Source organism: Tubulanus polymorphus, chromosome 9, assembly GCF_964204645.1.
Source record: "Tubulanus polymorphus chromosome 9, tnTubPoly1.2, whole genome shotgun sequence".
In the NCBI taxonomy this organism is placed as follows: domain Eukaryota; kingdom Metazoa; phylum Nemertea; class Palaeonemertea; order Tubulaniformes; family Tubulanidae; genus Tubulanus; species Tubulanus polymorphus.
Window position 1 is genome coordinate 8,798,463 of NC_134033.1, and position 17,967 is coordinate 8,816,429.

The window sequence follows — 17,967 nt, forward strand, 5'->3', positions numbered from 1 at the left end:
GGAATTAGCTTTTCAAGAGAAAAATCGGAGCGATTCGAACCGTGCTCAGAAATCCGCAAGAACTGCAAATCTACCAAAAATTAATATACCGATATTCGATGGTAATTTACTCAATTGGCAAACGTTCATAGATTTGTTTAATACCTCCATCCATAATCAGCCATATCTATCAGATGTTGAGAAATTCACGCATTTAAAATGTTATTTGTCGGGAGAGGCTAAGTCAGCTAACGAAGGGTTATCTCTAACCACAGCAAACTACGGTATCGCTAGACAGCTCATAGAGGAACGTTTTGGGCAGCCTCATAAGATTGCAGACGGGCATTTGCAAGTTTTAGCGAATTTGGAAAATCCGACTCCTGAGTTGAAATCGCTTCGTAAATTTCACGATAATATCGAAATAAATATTAGAGCTCTGAGTTCTTTAGGCCGTCAGCCTGAAACTTATGGCGCCTTACTCGTACCGGTCATCATTTCGAAATTACCACAGATCGTCAAATTGAATATTTCGCGCAACCATGGCAATTGTGAGTGGGTTTTGAATGAATTGCGTGCTGCTATACTTAGTGAAATTCATATTTTAGAATCTTGTGGAAGTTCGTTTTCTTCGTCGCATGTCGGTAGCGGTAATGAGTTCGTGAAAATAACCGAAGATTTTGTTACGCTTCACACTCGACAGTTCGTGTCCGGTGGTCATTCGCGCCCTGCAAGAAAGTGCTTGTTTTGCCAATCCGATAGGCATTACGCAACGGATTGTGATACTATCACATCCAGAGATGCTCGTCTTAGCATTATCGGAAACTTGCGTTTGTGTTTCAATTGTCTTGGAAAACACAAGGCAAGCGACTGCACTTCGAAGTCGCGGTGTAGAGCCTGCAAAAAGAAGCACCATTCTAGTCTTTGTGGTACGACCTTCACACGTCGAAAAGTCAACGTTGTAGTCAACACCGGTCAACATAATGCATGAATTGGGCTCAATTCGGCATGTTTGAGTTCCGTCAGCGACGCCGTCGTCGCTGAATCGACCGAGAATTCAACCGAGAATTCATATTCTACAACAAATGAGATCTGCACTCGTACGCCTGCTGTCAAAAGCCTCTATTCGAGAGTCACAACAGAAAACACTACAGTTCTTCTGAAAACTGCTATGTCTTCTATAGATCATAACAGTAATAGATTGTCGCTATTTTTATTGTTAGACGATGGTTCACCGCGTACTTTTGTAACGAAAAGTTTGATTGACGAATTAGGTATCAAACCTCGTAGAAAGGAGACCATAAACTTAGCCTGTTTTGGTGCCACAACTCCTAGCAGTTGCGAGTTAGACTGTGTTTCTTTAGATATTAATTGTAATAACGGTCAACTTTCCATTGAGGCATTGGTAGTTCCAACCATTACGCAACCATTATCTATTCCATGCAGGACTATAGCCAATATTCCTGAATTCAAAACGTTACAACAAGCTTGTCCGTTGTATGAAGATAACGTTCAGATTGTTAGTGTATCTCTCTTAATTGGATCAGACTACTATTACAATTTTGTTAATTCCAATCTACCAAAGATCAAGTCTAAAAGTGGTCCTATAGCGGTACCTACGTCATTAGGTTACATAATTACAGGTCCCATGTATCAAAGAAATTGTATCAGTAATCAAACAACACCAATCTTGCATGTTCTTGCTGAAGCTGATACCTTGGACTTAAAATACTATTGGTCGTTGGAAAACATTGGTATTGAGTCTCCTATCGCTGATTCAAAATCATCTTTTTTGGAAAAATATTTTGCGAATTCTATTTCCAAGATAGAAGGGATTTATTATGCCAGACTTCCGTAGACTAGAGCACACACCAAATTTACTAGAGAAATATCACGGAATTATGAAATACCAATTGGAAAGCGAATTCATAGAAAAAGTACCCGAACCATACATGATCAGTGGAAAAGAGCATTATATTCCACATCACGTCGTCTTTAGACAGTCGGCTACGACCCCAATTCGTATCGTATTTGACTGTAGCTGCCCGCAGTCTAAAGATTTGCTTAGTTTGAACGATTGTCTGGAGTCGGGTCCAGCACTGTTGAACGATGTAAGTTCTATTCGATGTCTATAGGTTTAAAAGAGTATTATTTGGTGCATCATGCTCCCCTTTTATGCTAAATCATCGTCTATGATTGTGGTGAGCTTCAAGGACATTAGTTATTCTATATGGTTCCTAGGGGGCATTGAATAGTAGAATAACTTAGTATTTCCTTATTATATTGGTACATAGTCATATTTTGTTACCATGACCAATTGCAAAGTTGTAGCTCATAACATGTTCAATGATTGTGGTGAGTTTCAATGTCATTGGGTTTTGCATATGGTCACCAGGGGACGTTGAATAGTAGAATAACTTTGTATTTCCATATTGAATTGGTAACGAGGCATATTTTGTTATCACAATCAATTAGAAAATCGTAGCTGCTGACATGTTCTATGATTGTGGTTAGTTTCAAGGTCATTGGTTTTTGTATATGGTCACCAGGGGGCGTTGAATATTGAAATTGTTAGATTGTTGAGCATTTGAAACCACTTCCCAAGTGGGCATGGTGTCCCTGGACCCCTAGTTTTCTATGTATCGATTCTTAAGCAGAATATTGGAAACGTCATCACTTGACGAAGGATCGTTGGCAGTGTAAGAAATGTTTTCTCTATTGTATAGTTTGAATAGGACTGTTCTAAGATTTAATTGGTGTAAATATGGCGGAGGGTGAGAGGTGGTATAATGAGAGTTATTTACATCCGTATAGATACCAAATGAACTGTCACATGGAAATTCTTGGCAAAAGGTGGATTTAGCGGTATAACAAGCTATGACTGTAATATTAGTAACTAACGATTCACAACGCTGCGGTGTAGACACATTACAGTGGTATTCCCGTTAATCAACACACTAGGATTGAATTTTTCAAAACTTTTCAAAATAAATTCATCACTATAGGGTATTAATTTGTCAGCACTGTAAGGGTTATTTAACCATTGCTCTATCTGTGCTAACTTCACTTGGAAATAGTACTTGTGTAGGCCCTATAAGCTACAGATTATTAGAATCTCAAGAGATTCCATTCATGGGTGTAACTGTCACAAAGAATCTCTAGAAATTCTAGAACTGTTATTAGATCACTTAGGGGGACAAACCTTAATAATTTTAAAGGGTTCCACCTTTCAATATGGCATGGTTATCTTAGTTACTTTCAAAAGCTATTTTAAGTCTAGTCTTTGTCCATTGTGTCTTTTCCAAAAACAGTTAGATGATTTAATAGATTTAGGCGTCATTTTATCTGATATAGGCTAAGTGATGAACCTAATCAATTACGAACCGGCAACAAAGAGAAGGAATCCCACCATTTTGAAGATGTTACACTGTTAAGCTTTCTTGCATGAATGTTTCGTAGAGCCTCACACTAATTTTTTGTACTGACAAGAGACGAGTTAAGTATTAGTAGTGTTAGGAGTTGACAATTATAACCTGCACGTCTCATGCCTGTATTACACACGTACAATATCGTATTGACAATTGAAATGTGTATATTGACAATTGACAAGTGTAACGCAAATTCAAGTAAAAATAGTTTTTCTGCACAGCCTTTTTCGTATTCTTGATCTTGTCTGGATAATATGTCGACCACGAAAGCATGTATGCTGACGCAGCCCCATGATGCTATGAAAATGAAGGGAATTTAGAATCCTATTCAACGGTCAATACTGTTTAATAAAAGGAAGGTCCACAAACAGTCAACTGGGTTCACTTGAAACCATGGATGATTGGACCAGATGGTTTTTTGAGTTTGGAAAATTGATTGTTTGGCCTTAAGTCTTTATAGATTTCGAGAAAGCATTTGATAAGGTACTACATCAGCGATTACTAAACAAGCAATTAGAAGATGGTAATGGTATCAATGAAATGCTTAAATGGCTTAGCAGTTTTCTACAAAAAAATGTTGGAAATAAGATCTAACCAGTGGAGTGACGCAAGGTAGAATCCTAAGTCGCCTCTCTTTACTGTCAAATGATATACTGAATAATCCAAAATGTACAGGACCAAATGTGCAGACAACCTAAACAAGCTGTGTTCTGTACATGGTCAGAATAATGGAAGATGAGCTTCAACCTGAAAAAGGCATGATATGGATATTCGAAGAAAACTCATTATATGCATTCGAGTGACAAAGGTGTTGGTTCGAATGAAGATTACTCCTTACTACAAAAAGACTATTTAGTTCCACGAAAAGATTTTTTCTTTGGAATGAAAACATTTCGATCAACAATATACTTGTTCAAACAAAAATCTTATGTTCCGAAATGAAAGTATTGTTCGAATTAAAACAATTCTGTTCGATAGAGCAATATACTTCATACGAAATCAATTCCGTTCGATGAAACAAAATATTTTTGGTTCGAACGAAAAACGTTTTGATCTGACAAAAACATTTGTTTAATCGAAAAGAAACAAAGAAAGGATCTTTTGCATCTTGGGCTCTGTAAAGTCATCAGGAATTAATGAAATACAAGTTTTATTAATGATGAAAAACTCAAATGAAAACACTTATAAAGCTGCCTGCTCAGACGAATGCTAACAGCTTTAAAAAGAAAATCTTCATATTGGCCTTTTTCATCTTGGGCTCTGTAAAGTCATCAGGAATTAATGAAATACAAGTTTCATTAATGATGAAAAAACTCAAATGAAAACACTTATAAAGCTGCCTGCTCAGACGAATGCTAACAGCTTTAAAAAGAAAATCTTCATATAGGCCTTTTTCATCTTGGGCTCTGTAAAGTCATCAGGAATTAATGAAATACAAGTTTCATTAATGATAAAAAAACTCAAATGAAAACACTTATAAAGCTGACTGCTCAGACGATTAACATCATATTCCTACACTTTATTTAACAGGGGTAGGTCTCTGGTGTATTCGATTCGTAAAATAAATTTGATTTTTCGGATTATGAAGAAACAAATCTTTTGTACTACGTGACGCATGTACTATGTTGCCAAAATGTTTATTGCAAATTTTGTTTGAAGTTCAATCCATGTGTCCGTAAATAATCACAGCTGTTAGACTGTGTTTGTTTGAAACATTAAAGCGCATAGTCTCTAGAAGCGAATCAATTGGCTGTATTTTGGGATATACGGGAAGTTCTTGGAATTCCGGCGCTACTGACGTAATTATGGGAAAGCCACAAAATGGAGGGTGTGAATTCCAAATGCTCAGCTTGTGAGAATATATTTTACATCCGCCTATTATACCCATAGTTTGTTTGATTGACCATAGTGTAAGCGAACGTAACACTTCACGCGTACGAGAGTTCTATAACCAATAGAGACTGTTTCACACACCGCGCGCACTGTAGCCCATACACTATGACATAGTGATACTGTAATTATAAATGCAAGCGCACGTATGAATGTAGTGTTTCAAGTGGCGTTCAAATAAAAAACTTTTTTTAGATAAGGTAATGGTCGGCTAAACGGTCAGTTGCTTGATTGCTCAACAAAAATCATGTGTTAGTCTCTTAACGTAGCATGAGAGACTATTTCCTTTCATAGAATTGGTTTGTTTTGGATAGATATGATGTCCATGTATTTAATTATATTTTCAGTAATACTGCTGCAGTGAAGGTTCTTGTACCTGGCGCTGGTCTCGGGCGACTTGCATATGAGATTGCTAGACGAGGTTATTATTGTCAGGGCAATGAATGGAGTTTGTTCATGCTGTTTGCCTCAAATTACGTGCTAAATAGGTGAGATATGGTTACACAATTTCTAAGATTTAAAATACTGGTCATTGGAAGTGTCCTTTAATCTTAAAGGGGTCATGAAGAGGTTTTTGAGATATGGCTAAAAGTATTTTTTTCATCAATTACACCCTATTTATTGATTTAGTGGTCAAGAAATTAATTTCTTATACTTCAATTAGTGTTAAAATGAGACTTGATCGGCCGCGCTGATTCCTTCCCAACCCGGAAGTGTGACGTCATTCTGAGAACCCAAACCAAAACAACATGGTGTAGTGTATAGAAACGGGTGATACTAACAGCGATTAAAGTGCAAAATAGTGACTCAAGTACATCAGATTCCAATCGAACGTCTGATGTTTACGAAGCCAACAGTTGTTATTAATAGACAGTAAAAATTATTCCATTTTATTTGGACCTGATGCTTCAGAACGAAGGAATTTGTGACTATAGTACAGCATATTTCTACGTCATGGAGCAGCGAGCATTCATCGTCATTAAGTCATCCCTCTGTAATAACAACGCGGAGGGGATGACTGATATAGACATCGCAGATATTTCTGTGGGTAGCGATATTTTTATCCAGTACTGGACCATAAAAGCGTCCTGAAACCGTAAACTTGTTCGTGAGTCCCAGCCGAGCCTGTGCCATCCCTGCCGTGTAATAGTAATGTGTGCTGCATACAGTCAGTATGTTGTACATACTACAGCGATGTGGGTCACTAGGGAAAGCCAGTACTATATGCTGTGGAAAGTGCGCATCTCTTACTACGCATTTAATTCGCTAAAATAGCGTCACTTGGCAGAATAAAAGGCTCTAAGATAATAAAAACATAAGTTTTGTGTATCCAAGTTTATGTGTGCCGTAATATTTGCGAGAATCCTTCTCTGAAGTGTGAAGCTAGTTTACACCATAGGCCGGGTGTTTTCGCTCTTATGGTCCATCATCTTAGGGCCAAATCTTTTGTTTTTGGCCACTAAAATTTGTCGGTGCCTTTGTGGGAACAGTTCATAGCTACACACAGCCAAGGCATTTCGAAAGACTGTAAAATTAGCGCGATATTCAATGAAAATGAGCATTGTATAATAACGCTTCTGAGTGTGCTGCAGGCGATGTGTTCTCAGAATGACGTCATCAACATCACCTCGCAAACGCGAGCGTCCTGTTGCTAGGGCCGTTTGAAATTTTTTTCAAAACCTCTTCATGACCCCTTTAAGACCATGGGCCTGGTGTAAGATTTTTACTCTTAACAAGAAAGACTCAGCACTTTAAACACTCAGCATTGTGTTCTACCCCAGACTTAAATTTAGAAATGCTGCTTCTAATCCCCGTGAAATCAATTAAAAGCAAACTTCAGGAAGGGCATTTACCAGCAATTTTGGTGGAGACAGGGAGACCTATAGAAACAGCCTCCTGAAAAATGTGGCAATTAATTTGGACCCCTTTTTAGCTGCGCCATGACCTAAGGTCCAGTGAAGCTGATGGTCGAGGGGGTCCCTACAAGAGAGTCAGTCTCTTGGCCATCTGGTATCAACTTTTACTTCTAATCACAACTAGTCCTACAGGCTTTATCGAATTAAGAAACTAAGCATTAATGATTTTCAGGCAAACTAAAAAAAAAAATAGGGATTGATATTTTGGGTTTGACCCCAGGGGCACCCTAGGGTGGGAATCATATTTATATGGATCACTTATAGTCCTACAGTTTTTATCCGAACAAAATGAAACTCTCCTACAGTTTTTATCTGTTTATGATAAAACCTTCTAAAATGCTGGCTCTTCGTCACATTACTTTGTAGTGCTTTGGCAGGGAGTGGTGCGGAACATGATTAATGACATAAATTAGTGCTGCACAGACATATGACTATTTCGATGTGCCAATGTCCAATTTAGTTTTTACACAACGCGTTGTGGGGGCATACCGTATTCACTTTGTCGTCCGTTCCTCTGTCCGCAGTGGTTCCGTGGCCTAGCACCTAAACCCTTTGACAGATTTTCTTCAAATCCAAGAGTTGTGCTGTATGAGGTTAGAAACTGATTAGATTTTGGGTCCTGTAGGTCCAAGGTCAAGGTCACAGGAAGCCATTTTGTAAATATCATTTACGGGCTCTAACTCATAAATGGTATAAGATAACTTACTAAAATTCTATGAATTGGTTATCCTTGGGACCGTGGGGACCTGATTACGTACATTTCCTGTAGGTATAATGTCAAGGTCGCAGGAAGCCATTTTGAGAATTTCATTTCCAGGCTCTAACTCATAAACGGTTTAAGATAACTTTATGAAATTCTATGGATGGGTTATCCTAGAGACTGTGGGTAACTGATTAGTTTTTGGGTCCTGTTGGTCAAAGTTCAAGGTTACTAGAAGCTGTTATGTATTTTTCATTTCCCGGCTCTATCTCATAGATGGTTTAAGATAATTTAGTGACATTTTTTGGATGGGTTATCCTAAAGACCGTGAGTAACTGATAACATTTAGGTCCTATAGGTCAAAGGTCAAGGTCACCAGGAGCTGTTTTGTATTTTAATTTCCGGGCTCTTAATTCATAAACAGTATGAGATGAATTTGTGAAATTTAATGGATGGGTTACCCTAGAGACTGAGTGAGTGATTCGATTTTGGGCCCTGTAAGTCAAAGGTCAAGGTCAACAGGAGCTATTTTGTTTTTTAGTGACATTTTTGGATGGGTTATCCTAGGGACCGTGAGTAACTGATTACATTTTTGGTCTTGTAAGTCAAAGGTCAAGGTCACCAGGAGCTGTTTTGTATTTCAATTTCCGGGCTTTTTATTCATAAACAGTACGAGATAAATTTGTAAAAATTTAATGGATGGGTTACCTTAGAGACTGTGAGTGAGTGATTAGATTTCGATGTAGGCCAAAGGTCAAGGTCGTGGGTAGCTGTTTTGTATCAGTTACTCACGGTCTTCAGCGACATTCTAGCTTTAATATGATCATCTTAACTTTCAAAATTCAAAGTAGTTGTGTGGGACCTTTATTTTTCTGACATATTTGGAATTAATGTAAAAGGAAGATAATTGTACTTGATGGTTTTCTATGAATCATGGGGTAGTGGTTTGGAACCCCCATATTGGGTACCATCATATATATCAAACCATTAGGATGTTTTGATCGGATATTGAAGCTGATAAACATGGATACGAGCCGGCTAAAAGTATAAAATTCCGAGATATTGAAAACTTAAGTTTAGAAGTAGGCCGCCGTTACAATTTTGAGGAGAGTCCAAATTCATTGTAATCGTGGAGAGTCAGATTTCTATGGAAGACCTGGAAAACTATGGAAGTGCTGTAGAGACATGCCAGTAGAATTAGCAACTGACTAGCATTTGGCAATGAACAACTGCAATGATCTTCCAGTTCTTCCATAGCTGTCCTAGTAAAAATAATTGAGCAAGTTCATTGTATAGACTTTGTAATCAATATTGCACACTTTCTACTACAATACATGTGTATAGTCATCAAATTAAGCAATTTCATTGTTTAATCTAAAATTAACGGAAATAGTATCAAATTGATACAAATTTTCACCAAAATTCGAAGTGAGCATTAGACTCGCTTATATGCTTTATTCGTTATTATATATTTTTTGACTTTATTTTGTATTTGTGTTTGAGAGCTCATTATAATAACATGTATGTAACAGCAAATTCTGTGAGAAGAGTGGGGCATAGATTAAATGCCTGTTGATTATCTACAGCATCGGGCATTTGCTGGACTCTTTTATTATAAGGAATCAATTAAACCTTCGGAAACTGGAATACCACCTGATACACCCTACCATGACAAGTGTAAAATATTGAAGTATTTTCTTGCTATTGTAACTTTTTATATTTCTATCAAGTTACTTTGGCTATCTATATTCATCCGCATTTTATTTTGCTATTTTTGTAATTTGCTTATTTTATTACTTTATCTAATTACTTGGTGGCGTTGTATAACTGCAATTAGTAAACACACAGCAAATTTCAGAACCATAAAATGACCGTGTATAGGATTTGTGCTATGGCTAATGGTCCCTGGTTCTATGTACATTTTATTTGTGCTAGTCTGTAAAAATGTTATAATCCTCTTGAGCAATGATGTTGAAATAAATCCAGGACCTGACTTAACTCTGAACGTTCTTTATAGGATATAAGAATATATAAGAAGTATAGGCGCTGACCACGGCGCTAGATTTGAATATTTAACTGATTTTCTAAGTACCCAAAATATAAAAATTGCTGCCATATCTAAAGTGGGAGACGTACCTATCAATGAATATATGATGAAGGATTTTGATATTATACACTATTGTAAGTTAAATCGTGGTTTGATTGTTTATGTTCATAATTCAGTATCTTGTATGTCAGGACTTTATGAATGGCAATAGTAATGCCATTTGGGTGACAACAGACATAAACCATAGTAAATTTCACCTTGGTTTCTATTATAGATCTCCCTCACAGAATTTTGAGGACCGCCTACTTTAAATTGTTACAGGATTCTATTCAAATGGCTAAAAACTCAAATGATCTTTCTGAATATTCGGTAATTGTAATGGGTGATTTTAACTAAACATAATTTATGGTGTAAAACTGATGTCACCGATTCATCTGGTAGGGAACTTAAATCTATTATGGATGATTCAAATATGCTTCAACTTGTTTCTGTACCTACTAGGGTTGTTAAAAATAGTTCTTCTTGTATAGATTTAATCTTTTGTGATTCACCAGGACTTGTAAATAGTCACTCTGTGTATGCACTTATTGGTGGAACAGACCACAGTTCGTTGGTACTTAAGCTAAACGATAGTTGTAAAAAAAACTGTATACAAAATATGCGTATGGCACTACGATGCCTGTGATGAGCCAATACTTGGTGCTTATTTTATAAACACAGACTGGAATTAAATTTTTAATGAAGATGATACTGACACACAATGGTCAGTAAGTTTACCAGAGCACTGTCTGAAGTTTTTTCTCAGTCTATACCTAACAAATCTGTTAATATCAAAAGTAATTCTAAGCCATGGTTTAGGGCCAATATCAAGCATGAGATTAAAAGAAGAAATAAATTATACCTTTTTTTTAAATCGGGTAATCCACAAATATCTATTCAATTTAAATGGCAAATGAACGGTTTAATCAATGAAGTATTTTAGCAAACCTCAATAAAACCTCAAGGTCAAGCAAGGACTATTGGACTATCATTTAGAAGCTGATAGGCAATAAATTTGTTTCTAAAATCCCTCCTCTACTGGATGAACGCACTAGTAATCATTGCATTTCAAATATTGATGAAGCAAATCTGTTTCAAAACCTATTCTCAGATAAATGCCATAATGATCATGTAAATGGTATCGTATTTTCCGGCCAATAAGCCGACTTGGCCAATAAGCCGAGGGCAGTTTTTTAGCCTAAAATACATGGATTTCATAAAGCTTCGCCCAATAAGCCGAGGCCCTTCATCAGAGATTATAATTCACTGATTTGTCTATTAGTTCGTCTTAATTGACGATTTAAGAGGCTGACAGTAGCGCCCGCCGATGTGTGAGAGTGCTGTGTATACTATCATCGCCGAGTGACTGTGCTATATATAGACTCACTGAGCTGATTACTATACACACAGCCATACACGCAGTATGCGGCTCACTGCTGATTTGCATATATACTAATGTATGAACTGACACGTGGTAGTACGATGAACTCGCGCGTTATATAAATGTATACCATTGCCGCTGTGCGGTGATAGAACAATCAAAGTAAAAATAAAATAGTTCAAAATAGATTATAATTGGTAGTAAATAATGACCTCAAATAAATATCGACCACTTTTCTTGATTTTGACGATCATTGAGAGCATTAGAGTGGCATAGATCAGGAAGTGATTTTTTATGTCAGATCGTATCCGCCCAATAAGCCGATCACGATATTTTGGGTAAAAATCTGAGGCTATAAAATCGGCTTATTGGCCGGAAAATACGGTAATTTACCATATTTTCCCAATAGATGTCATACTAGTGTACAACTCCAGGAAATAAGTACTGCTTATATTATAAAACGTATGAAGGATTTACCTATTAACAAAGCGTGTGGGTCTGATGTTATCACAAACAAAATGTTAAATTTATCTTTACATAATATTTCACCTCTTATTTCAAGGTTATTTAATATTTTAATTAAGAATGAATTCTTTCCTTCCATTTGGAAAAAGGGGATGATAATCGTCATATACAAAAAAGGGGACACATCAAACCCAAACAACTATCGACCCATTACTTAGTTAAACACGTTATCCAAAATGTTTGAAAGAGTTATATATGAACCTATTATTCAACATTTACACCTAAATGATTTACTATATGATTAGCAATCTGGCTTTATTCAAGGTCACAGCTCTTCAGATCAACTACTTGCAATTACTTCTTGTATATTTGAAAACTTCAGAAGCAATAAGCATGTGCTATCCATATATCTTGATATTTCTGCTGCTTTTGATTCGGTACCACATGATCTTCTCTTACGTAAAACATTATAGCTTCATATTTGAACAATAGAAAGATCCAAGCACGAGTTGATGGAATGACATCAGAATTATCCCCTGATAATTATATAAATTGCTCAGTACCGCAAGGTTCGATTTTGGGCCCACTTTTTTTTTGTTATATATCAATGACCTTCCAGACAAACTTGCTGGTACAGCATTTTTATACGCTGATGATACATCTCTATATACCCATTGATCCAAATAACCCTGATATTGCAAATATGACCCTTCAAAAAATATCAACATGGGCTTTTTTTGGAAATTAGAATTTAAAGCAAGATAAAGCTCTGACCGTCTGTTTACAAAAAGAGGCCAAATTATGTTTAATCAGATGTATTTAGGAAATAATCCAATACCAACTGTAAAAAGTCATAAGCATTTGGGATTTGTACTTGACTCAAACCTGTCTTTTGATTGTCACGTCAACTCCATTTATGAGTAAGTACTTTAATGTATACATCCTCTTAAATCTTGGTCATTAAAACTTAAATCTTTGCATTTAAACTTAATCTACAAATCCTTTATCTATCCACATTATGAGTACTGTGATATATTGTACAATAGTGCTCCAAAAATGTCTTTTGAAAAATTAGAACGTCTACATTATAAAGCAGCACTATTGGTATCGGGTTGTTTACAAGGTTCTAACACCTCAAAGGTTTTAAATATACTTAATTGGCAAATGCTTGCCTCAAGACGTAAGGAACGACTTCAGCTATTTATGTATAAAGTAGAAATAGGACATTGTCTATCCTATGTTCAATCAATTTTTAGGAATTTTAGAGATAACCTTAGAGAAGAAACAAGACAAACGTAACGTCCATTTCGAATTCCCGCCACTATCTCTTCAGAGATTGCTAATTCTCCTTATTTTCGGGTAATGAAATCCTGGAATAATACACACTTTAATATTGGAGCTGCCCTAATTTTTCGCAATTCAAATTCATATCAAAAGATACTACACTGCAAGACCAGTTTATCTGTAATTTCTACTCTGCTGCTTCCAAATTTAAACCGATCAGAAGACATTTACCTGAATAGGATTCGGTTCTTACTTTAAGGTCAGCTCTGCCAGCATAAACACTACGCTCAAAGCTATTTTTAGCACTCTCAAAAGGCAATTTCAGTAGCCTGTAATTTCACTACTAATGGGCGAATTGAACGGATTAAGCAAAAATGTATTTCGTAATTGGTTTTTCTTTATGGTGGGCAAAGTTGAAAGCCATGGGTTTCATATTTTTTGAGAAATTTACCAAAAAGTTTCAAATATTCGATGTATTTGAGCATGTTTTTTTTATGCAACATCTTTAACCGGCCAAAATTACACACGTGAAAATTCAACGCTTATTTGTGTCGGAAGAACTTTATGTCGCCAACATCCGATGCTTTGTTCAGTAGTTAAGGGCGTTCAAAGACGAAACCCCTTGAAATCTTAGTAATATAAAATTTGTGTTGACCCGGTTTTGACTTCTATCATGACGTCATAACATTGAATGAAGTGGAACAATAGGTGCACGTGATTTCATAAACAAAATGGTGGCATGATTGAATACGTTGATATTCATCATTTCTAGCGCGAATACTGATACTGTGTGATACTGATAAGGTGTATGATATAACGATTTAATGTGTGCGATGTGTTTAATGATTCATCTAGGTTGATATCCCGTGCGTAAGGTAACGTTGCATCATGATATCTGACGAAAATGTGGTTTCAAAATGCGGAAATCTACTTCCGTGTTCGCCACACGGCTGATTTACTGATAGCATCGGATTTTTAGGGATGAGTCTGATATATACACGACTGGAATACTTGTTTTATCATCATTAATTGAAGCATTAGTGAACCGTTTTGGAGCCTGATTATTAGTATTAGTTTGTTAACTGCGGCACAGTGGAGCGTTCGCGTTGAAAACAGTCGTGTGCAGTCGCGTAGGCAATATTGTCTGAGCGAAGATGTAAGTTAGCAATCCTATCGTAAAATTATCAAAATTCATGTCAGTGGATAAACTTTGTTTTGTCAGTAACCGGCACTGGCCTCAACTTTGAAGAACTTGGGAGTTTCTGTCCTGATTGGTGCATATATGAGAATAAAAAACCTACGATGAAACCCAGGCTCTCACCAAGTTTGTACCGTTTCTTAACGGGTCACTCATAGTTTTAGTTATACCTCATTCAAGGGATGTATTAAAATCATGAACATTTGTTCGGACAAAAGGCCCATAATCAATTTTTCGAATATATTCTCGTAAAGTCAGTTATCATCTGAAGTTCACACTGACAAGAATTGTGTCCTTTGCATATATTTTTTTCTTGTTTCAATGAAATGAATTTTTGCATACCAGTATGCTACGTGACAGATTTTTTACTTCCCCACACCAGTTTGGCGCGTGCCACTGGACCATTGGTCCTTTATTAGCATTGGGTGAGGTCTATGACGTCATGCCAATGCTAGTAAAATTGATCGAAAATAGTAGTACGAAAAAATAGCGCCGACTCTTCTCATTTTCATAACTTCAAATTGTCACTCCGTTCACGTCATGTTCATTAGAAACAGCTGAAAATGACCAAAAAAAATGTTTCAATTATTCCCCACAACATAGCGTCGCCAGATTTCTGATTTAATGGTCCAAAAAATTATTCGATCGCATTTTCTCGTTCATTATCTGGTAGATGAGAGTGGGTTAAACAATCGCGTAGCGATATGTCCGCGTTGACATTGGCAGTAAAGAATGGGGAACAGCCTCTTCTGAATAGAAAAACATAAAATTATGTAACTCCGGTTTATAAATATCACAGTGTTTGGATATCACTGTTATTCCAACTATTAGTATCCAATGTATTATTTGGGATTCATTCTCAGCGTCAGAATACGTATTTCTAGAGCAGTGGAACGGCAGCCTACTCGTGACTGAAACCCATATGTGATCGTGGGGGAAAGCCTTTTCTAAAGTTAAAACCATTTCTACGGTAAACGGTAGGCTACCAGCATGATACGATATCACCAATTAAGATAGATCATTTATTCAATTTTACCAGAGTAGTTTATTGGAGGAAAATATCATTGATAAGTACGCCGAGAACAACCGTGTTGTATCATCAATCAGTTGACTGACATTGTAAAATTCGATTAAGCTATATTCTAATATAAGTTTTCACTTTAGGACGCCTTACCCGCCTGCTGCGCACTCATAAGGCGGTAGCACCCTCTTACCCACTCGGTAGAGATTCGCTTTGTAATGCACGCCGGGAAAAAATACCTTTTTTTATCTTTTCCATGCATTAAACAACAGTGATTGAATTTACGCGTTGTTTGTCGTAAATTGCAATATTGCGATGGTTATTTGCCGCTGCTGTAGTTTTTTGGAATTGAATCGAGCGGTTTCGGTAGCTCAGTGAGATAAGGCGTGATGCTGTTGCATCCACTATCAATGCTGAGTGACAAGTGGGTTTGAGTCCTGCTGGCTGCGAACAGTGTGCGGGCAACACTTCAAAGGCCGTCCCGTCGTGAGGTTAAATGAACAATCCAATAGGAATAGTCTTGGGAAACCAAGATCCAAACGACGTACGTAAAGCCAAACAAACAAAAAGACAAACAAACAATCATCAGCCGGCCTCAGTGACACCAACGCCGGCATCGCTCTCTGCGACGTTTTGCATGCATACATGCATCAGAGCTTGGAGCTCTAAGATCAGAGGGTCTTGCAATTGCAATTGCATTCAGAAAAATCGTTCTGTTTTTGTTTTCATTATTCAGTGGGGCCTTACAGTTCATGCGTAAAAATGGGTTTTTGTATCCAAATCGTTATTGATATAAATATCTTGGCTGGGACATGATGGAAAACATCAGAATAAACTAGTTTCGTCTTTTTAACAGAATCACATTAATGAGGTTTAACAGTACAATTAGCCTAGGCTAAATCGTTCGGCAGAAAATAAATTCATTTTCAGGAATAAAATCGTACTAGACAAATAGACCTTTAAGTCTGTGGTCCTCCCAATCAACATCGTCATAGAAGAATTGCCGGCAGATGTAATACATTATAACCACTTAATACCACAGTATAATCAACCAATGCTTCAAGGCCCATGGGCCTCTTGTTTTATAGATATATTTCCCGAACTGTAACTATTAAGATTTCTAAATACAAAGCACTTCTTAATTCAATGTCAGCAACCTGCCCAATTAACCAATATAACATCTCTTTTTGCAGAATTGAATCTCATTCAAACAAATCTTGTGGACTACTTTGAGACCCTTTCGCTCTCACAGAAATGCAAATTTTTTTCTTTGGTGACAATCAAACCTTCAACTTTTATAATAATCAGCAAATTATTAAAAATTCAGCTGCATTCATTGTTAAAGCCCATAGAAACTTCTGAGGACTCTACTTTTTGTTACCACTTTTTTGAATTTTTCTTTTCTCTTTCTGTTTTGTGTTTTCTCTTATGTAAGTTGTATACAAAGTTTAATTTAATAGGCCTGTTGATAATATATGTTGCTTTTTTCTTTAATACTAATAATGTCCTTATGGACTTCAGTATTGTGTATAAATGTATTTATGTAAAAAACAAGGCGAAAAAACTTCTTATATAAAAAAAATTTTAAGCAAGGGTGATTTGTAAAGGTTTAATTTGATGTAAATGTTTTGTCGTAATAAATTGCCGATTCACTGTTTTCGGTTCTCCGTTTGACTGGTTCCCGGTGACCCGGCGGCCCACTTCGAAACTTTAGTCATCAATGTTTCGGAATTTAAAGCGATTTTTAAGCGGGCTCTTCTAAAATAGTTGATTAAAAAAGTCCATGCTTTTTGGCGTCAACACCTGATATTGAAAAAACCTCGATTTATGTACCCTATATATGATGTAACGCGAGAATAGGGCCCCGTTTGGGGGCTCGAATCTGCTGCCCCATGTTTCACATAAGCCCTTCTTTGACCCATGTCTGCCACTAGGGCCTCTGTTCATTTTCCAAATTATATTGAACTTTTAATTTTCTCAACGAAGTCTCAAGGTCCATGAACCTTTCTTGAATGTTGGATCTTCTCTTTATATCTAGTGATGTACTACAAAAGTATTGACCCTTTTTTGGGGATTTGATCACCAGGAATTGTCTCACTTTGTGGGTCCCATATATCTATTAATTAAAAATCCTTCTTCGGGTACGTTTAATAATCCCTCGAGAGTACCTTAAGCAGTGGGGCCACTAGATATGTGAAGAATGATGAAGTTGAGTTGGAGGCAATCATCGCTCTGGAAGGGATGAGAAATTTAATATTTTAATGGAGAGACTTATGAGCAAGCCAAATCTTGAACAGGTGTACTTTTCACTAAGCATATCATTTATGGATACACATGTAATTTTATATTTTTTGAAATATACATCTTAGATGTCACAGTGTGAACAGCTTGACATTTTATCCGTGGATACATCAATGGTGCAACAATCGACGTCATGATGACCAAATTAAGGCCATGCGTTTTCCAGATGCGGATCCCTCTGCAATACCACCAGATGCTAATTTCTCAATGGCTGCTGGTGACTTTCTGGAAGTTTATACTGAACCAGGTATGAATTGATTTGACTTTGAATGAATTGATTTTGAGTTCGTTAGGGATTAGTAACTTACAAGACTTGGCCCA

The 17,967-nt window shown here is 36.7% G+C and overlaps 1 protein-coding gene across 6 annotated transcripts in view; it reads left to right on the forward strand.

Moving 5' to 3' along the window:
- The window catches only part of LOC141911138 (carnosine N-methyltransferase-like), a 64,675-nt gene that overhangs the window by 17,009 nt on the left and 29,699 nt on the right, over nucleotides 1-17,967 (forward strand). For all 6 annotated transcript variants that reach the window (XR_012619981.1, XM_074802105.1, XM_074802106.1 and 3 more), the window contains exons 4-5: nucleotides 5,642-5,782; nucleotides 17,715-17,893. Coding sequence is in view for 5 of the 6 variants with exons in the window: in XM_074802105.1 (XP_074658206.1) it covers nucleotides 5,642-5,782; nucleotides 17,715-17,893 (320 nt within the window). In the remaining variant the exon portion in view is untranslated. The remainder of the gene's footprint in view (nucleotides 1-5,641; nucleotides 5,783-17,714; nucleotides 17,894-17,967) is intronic.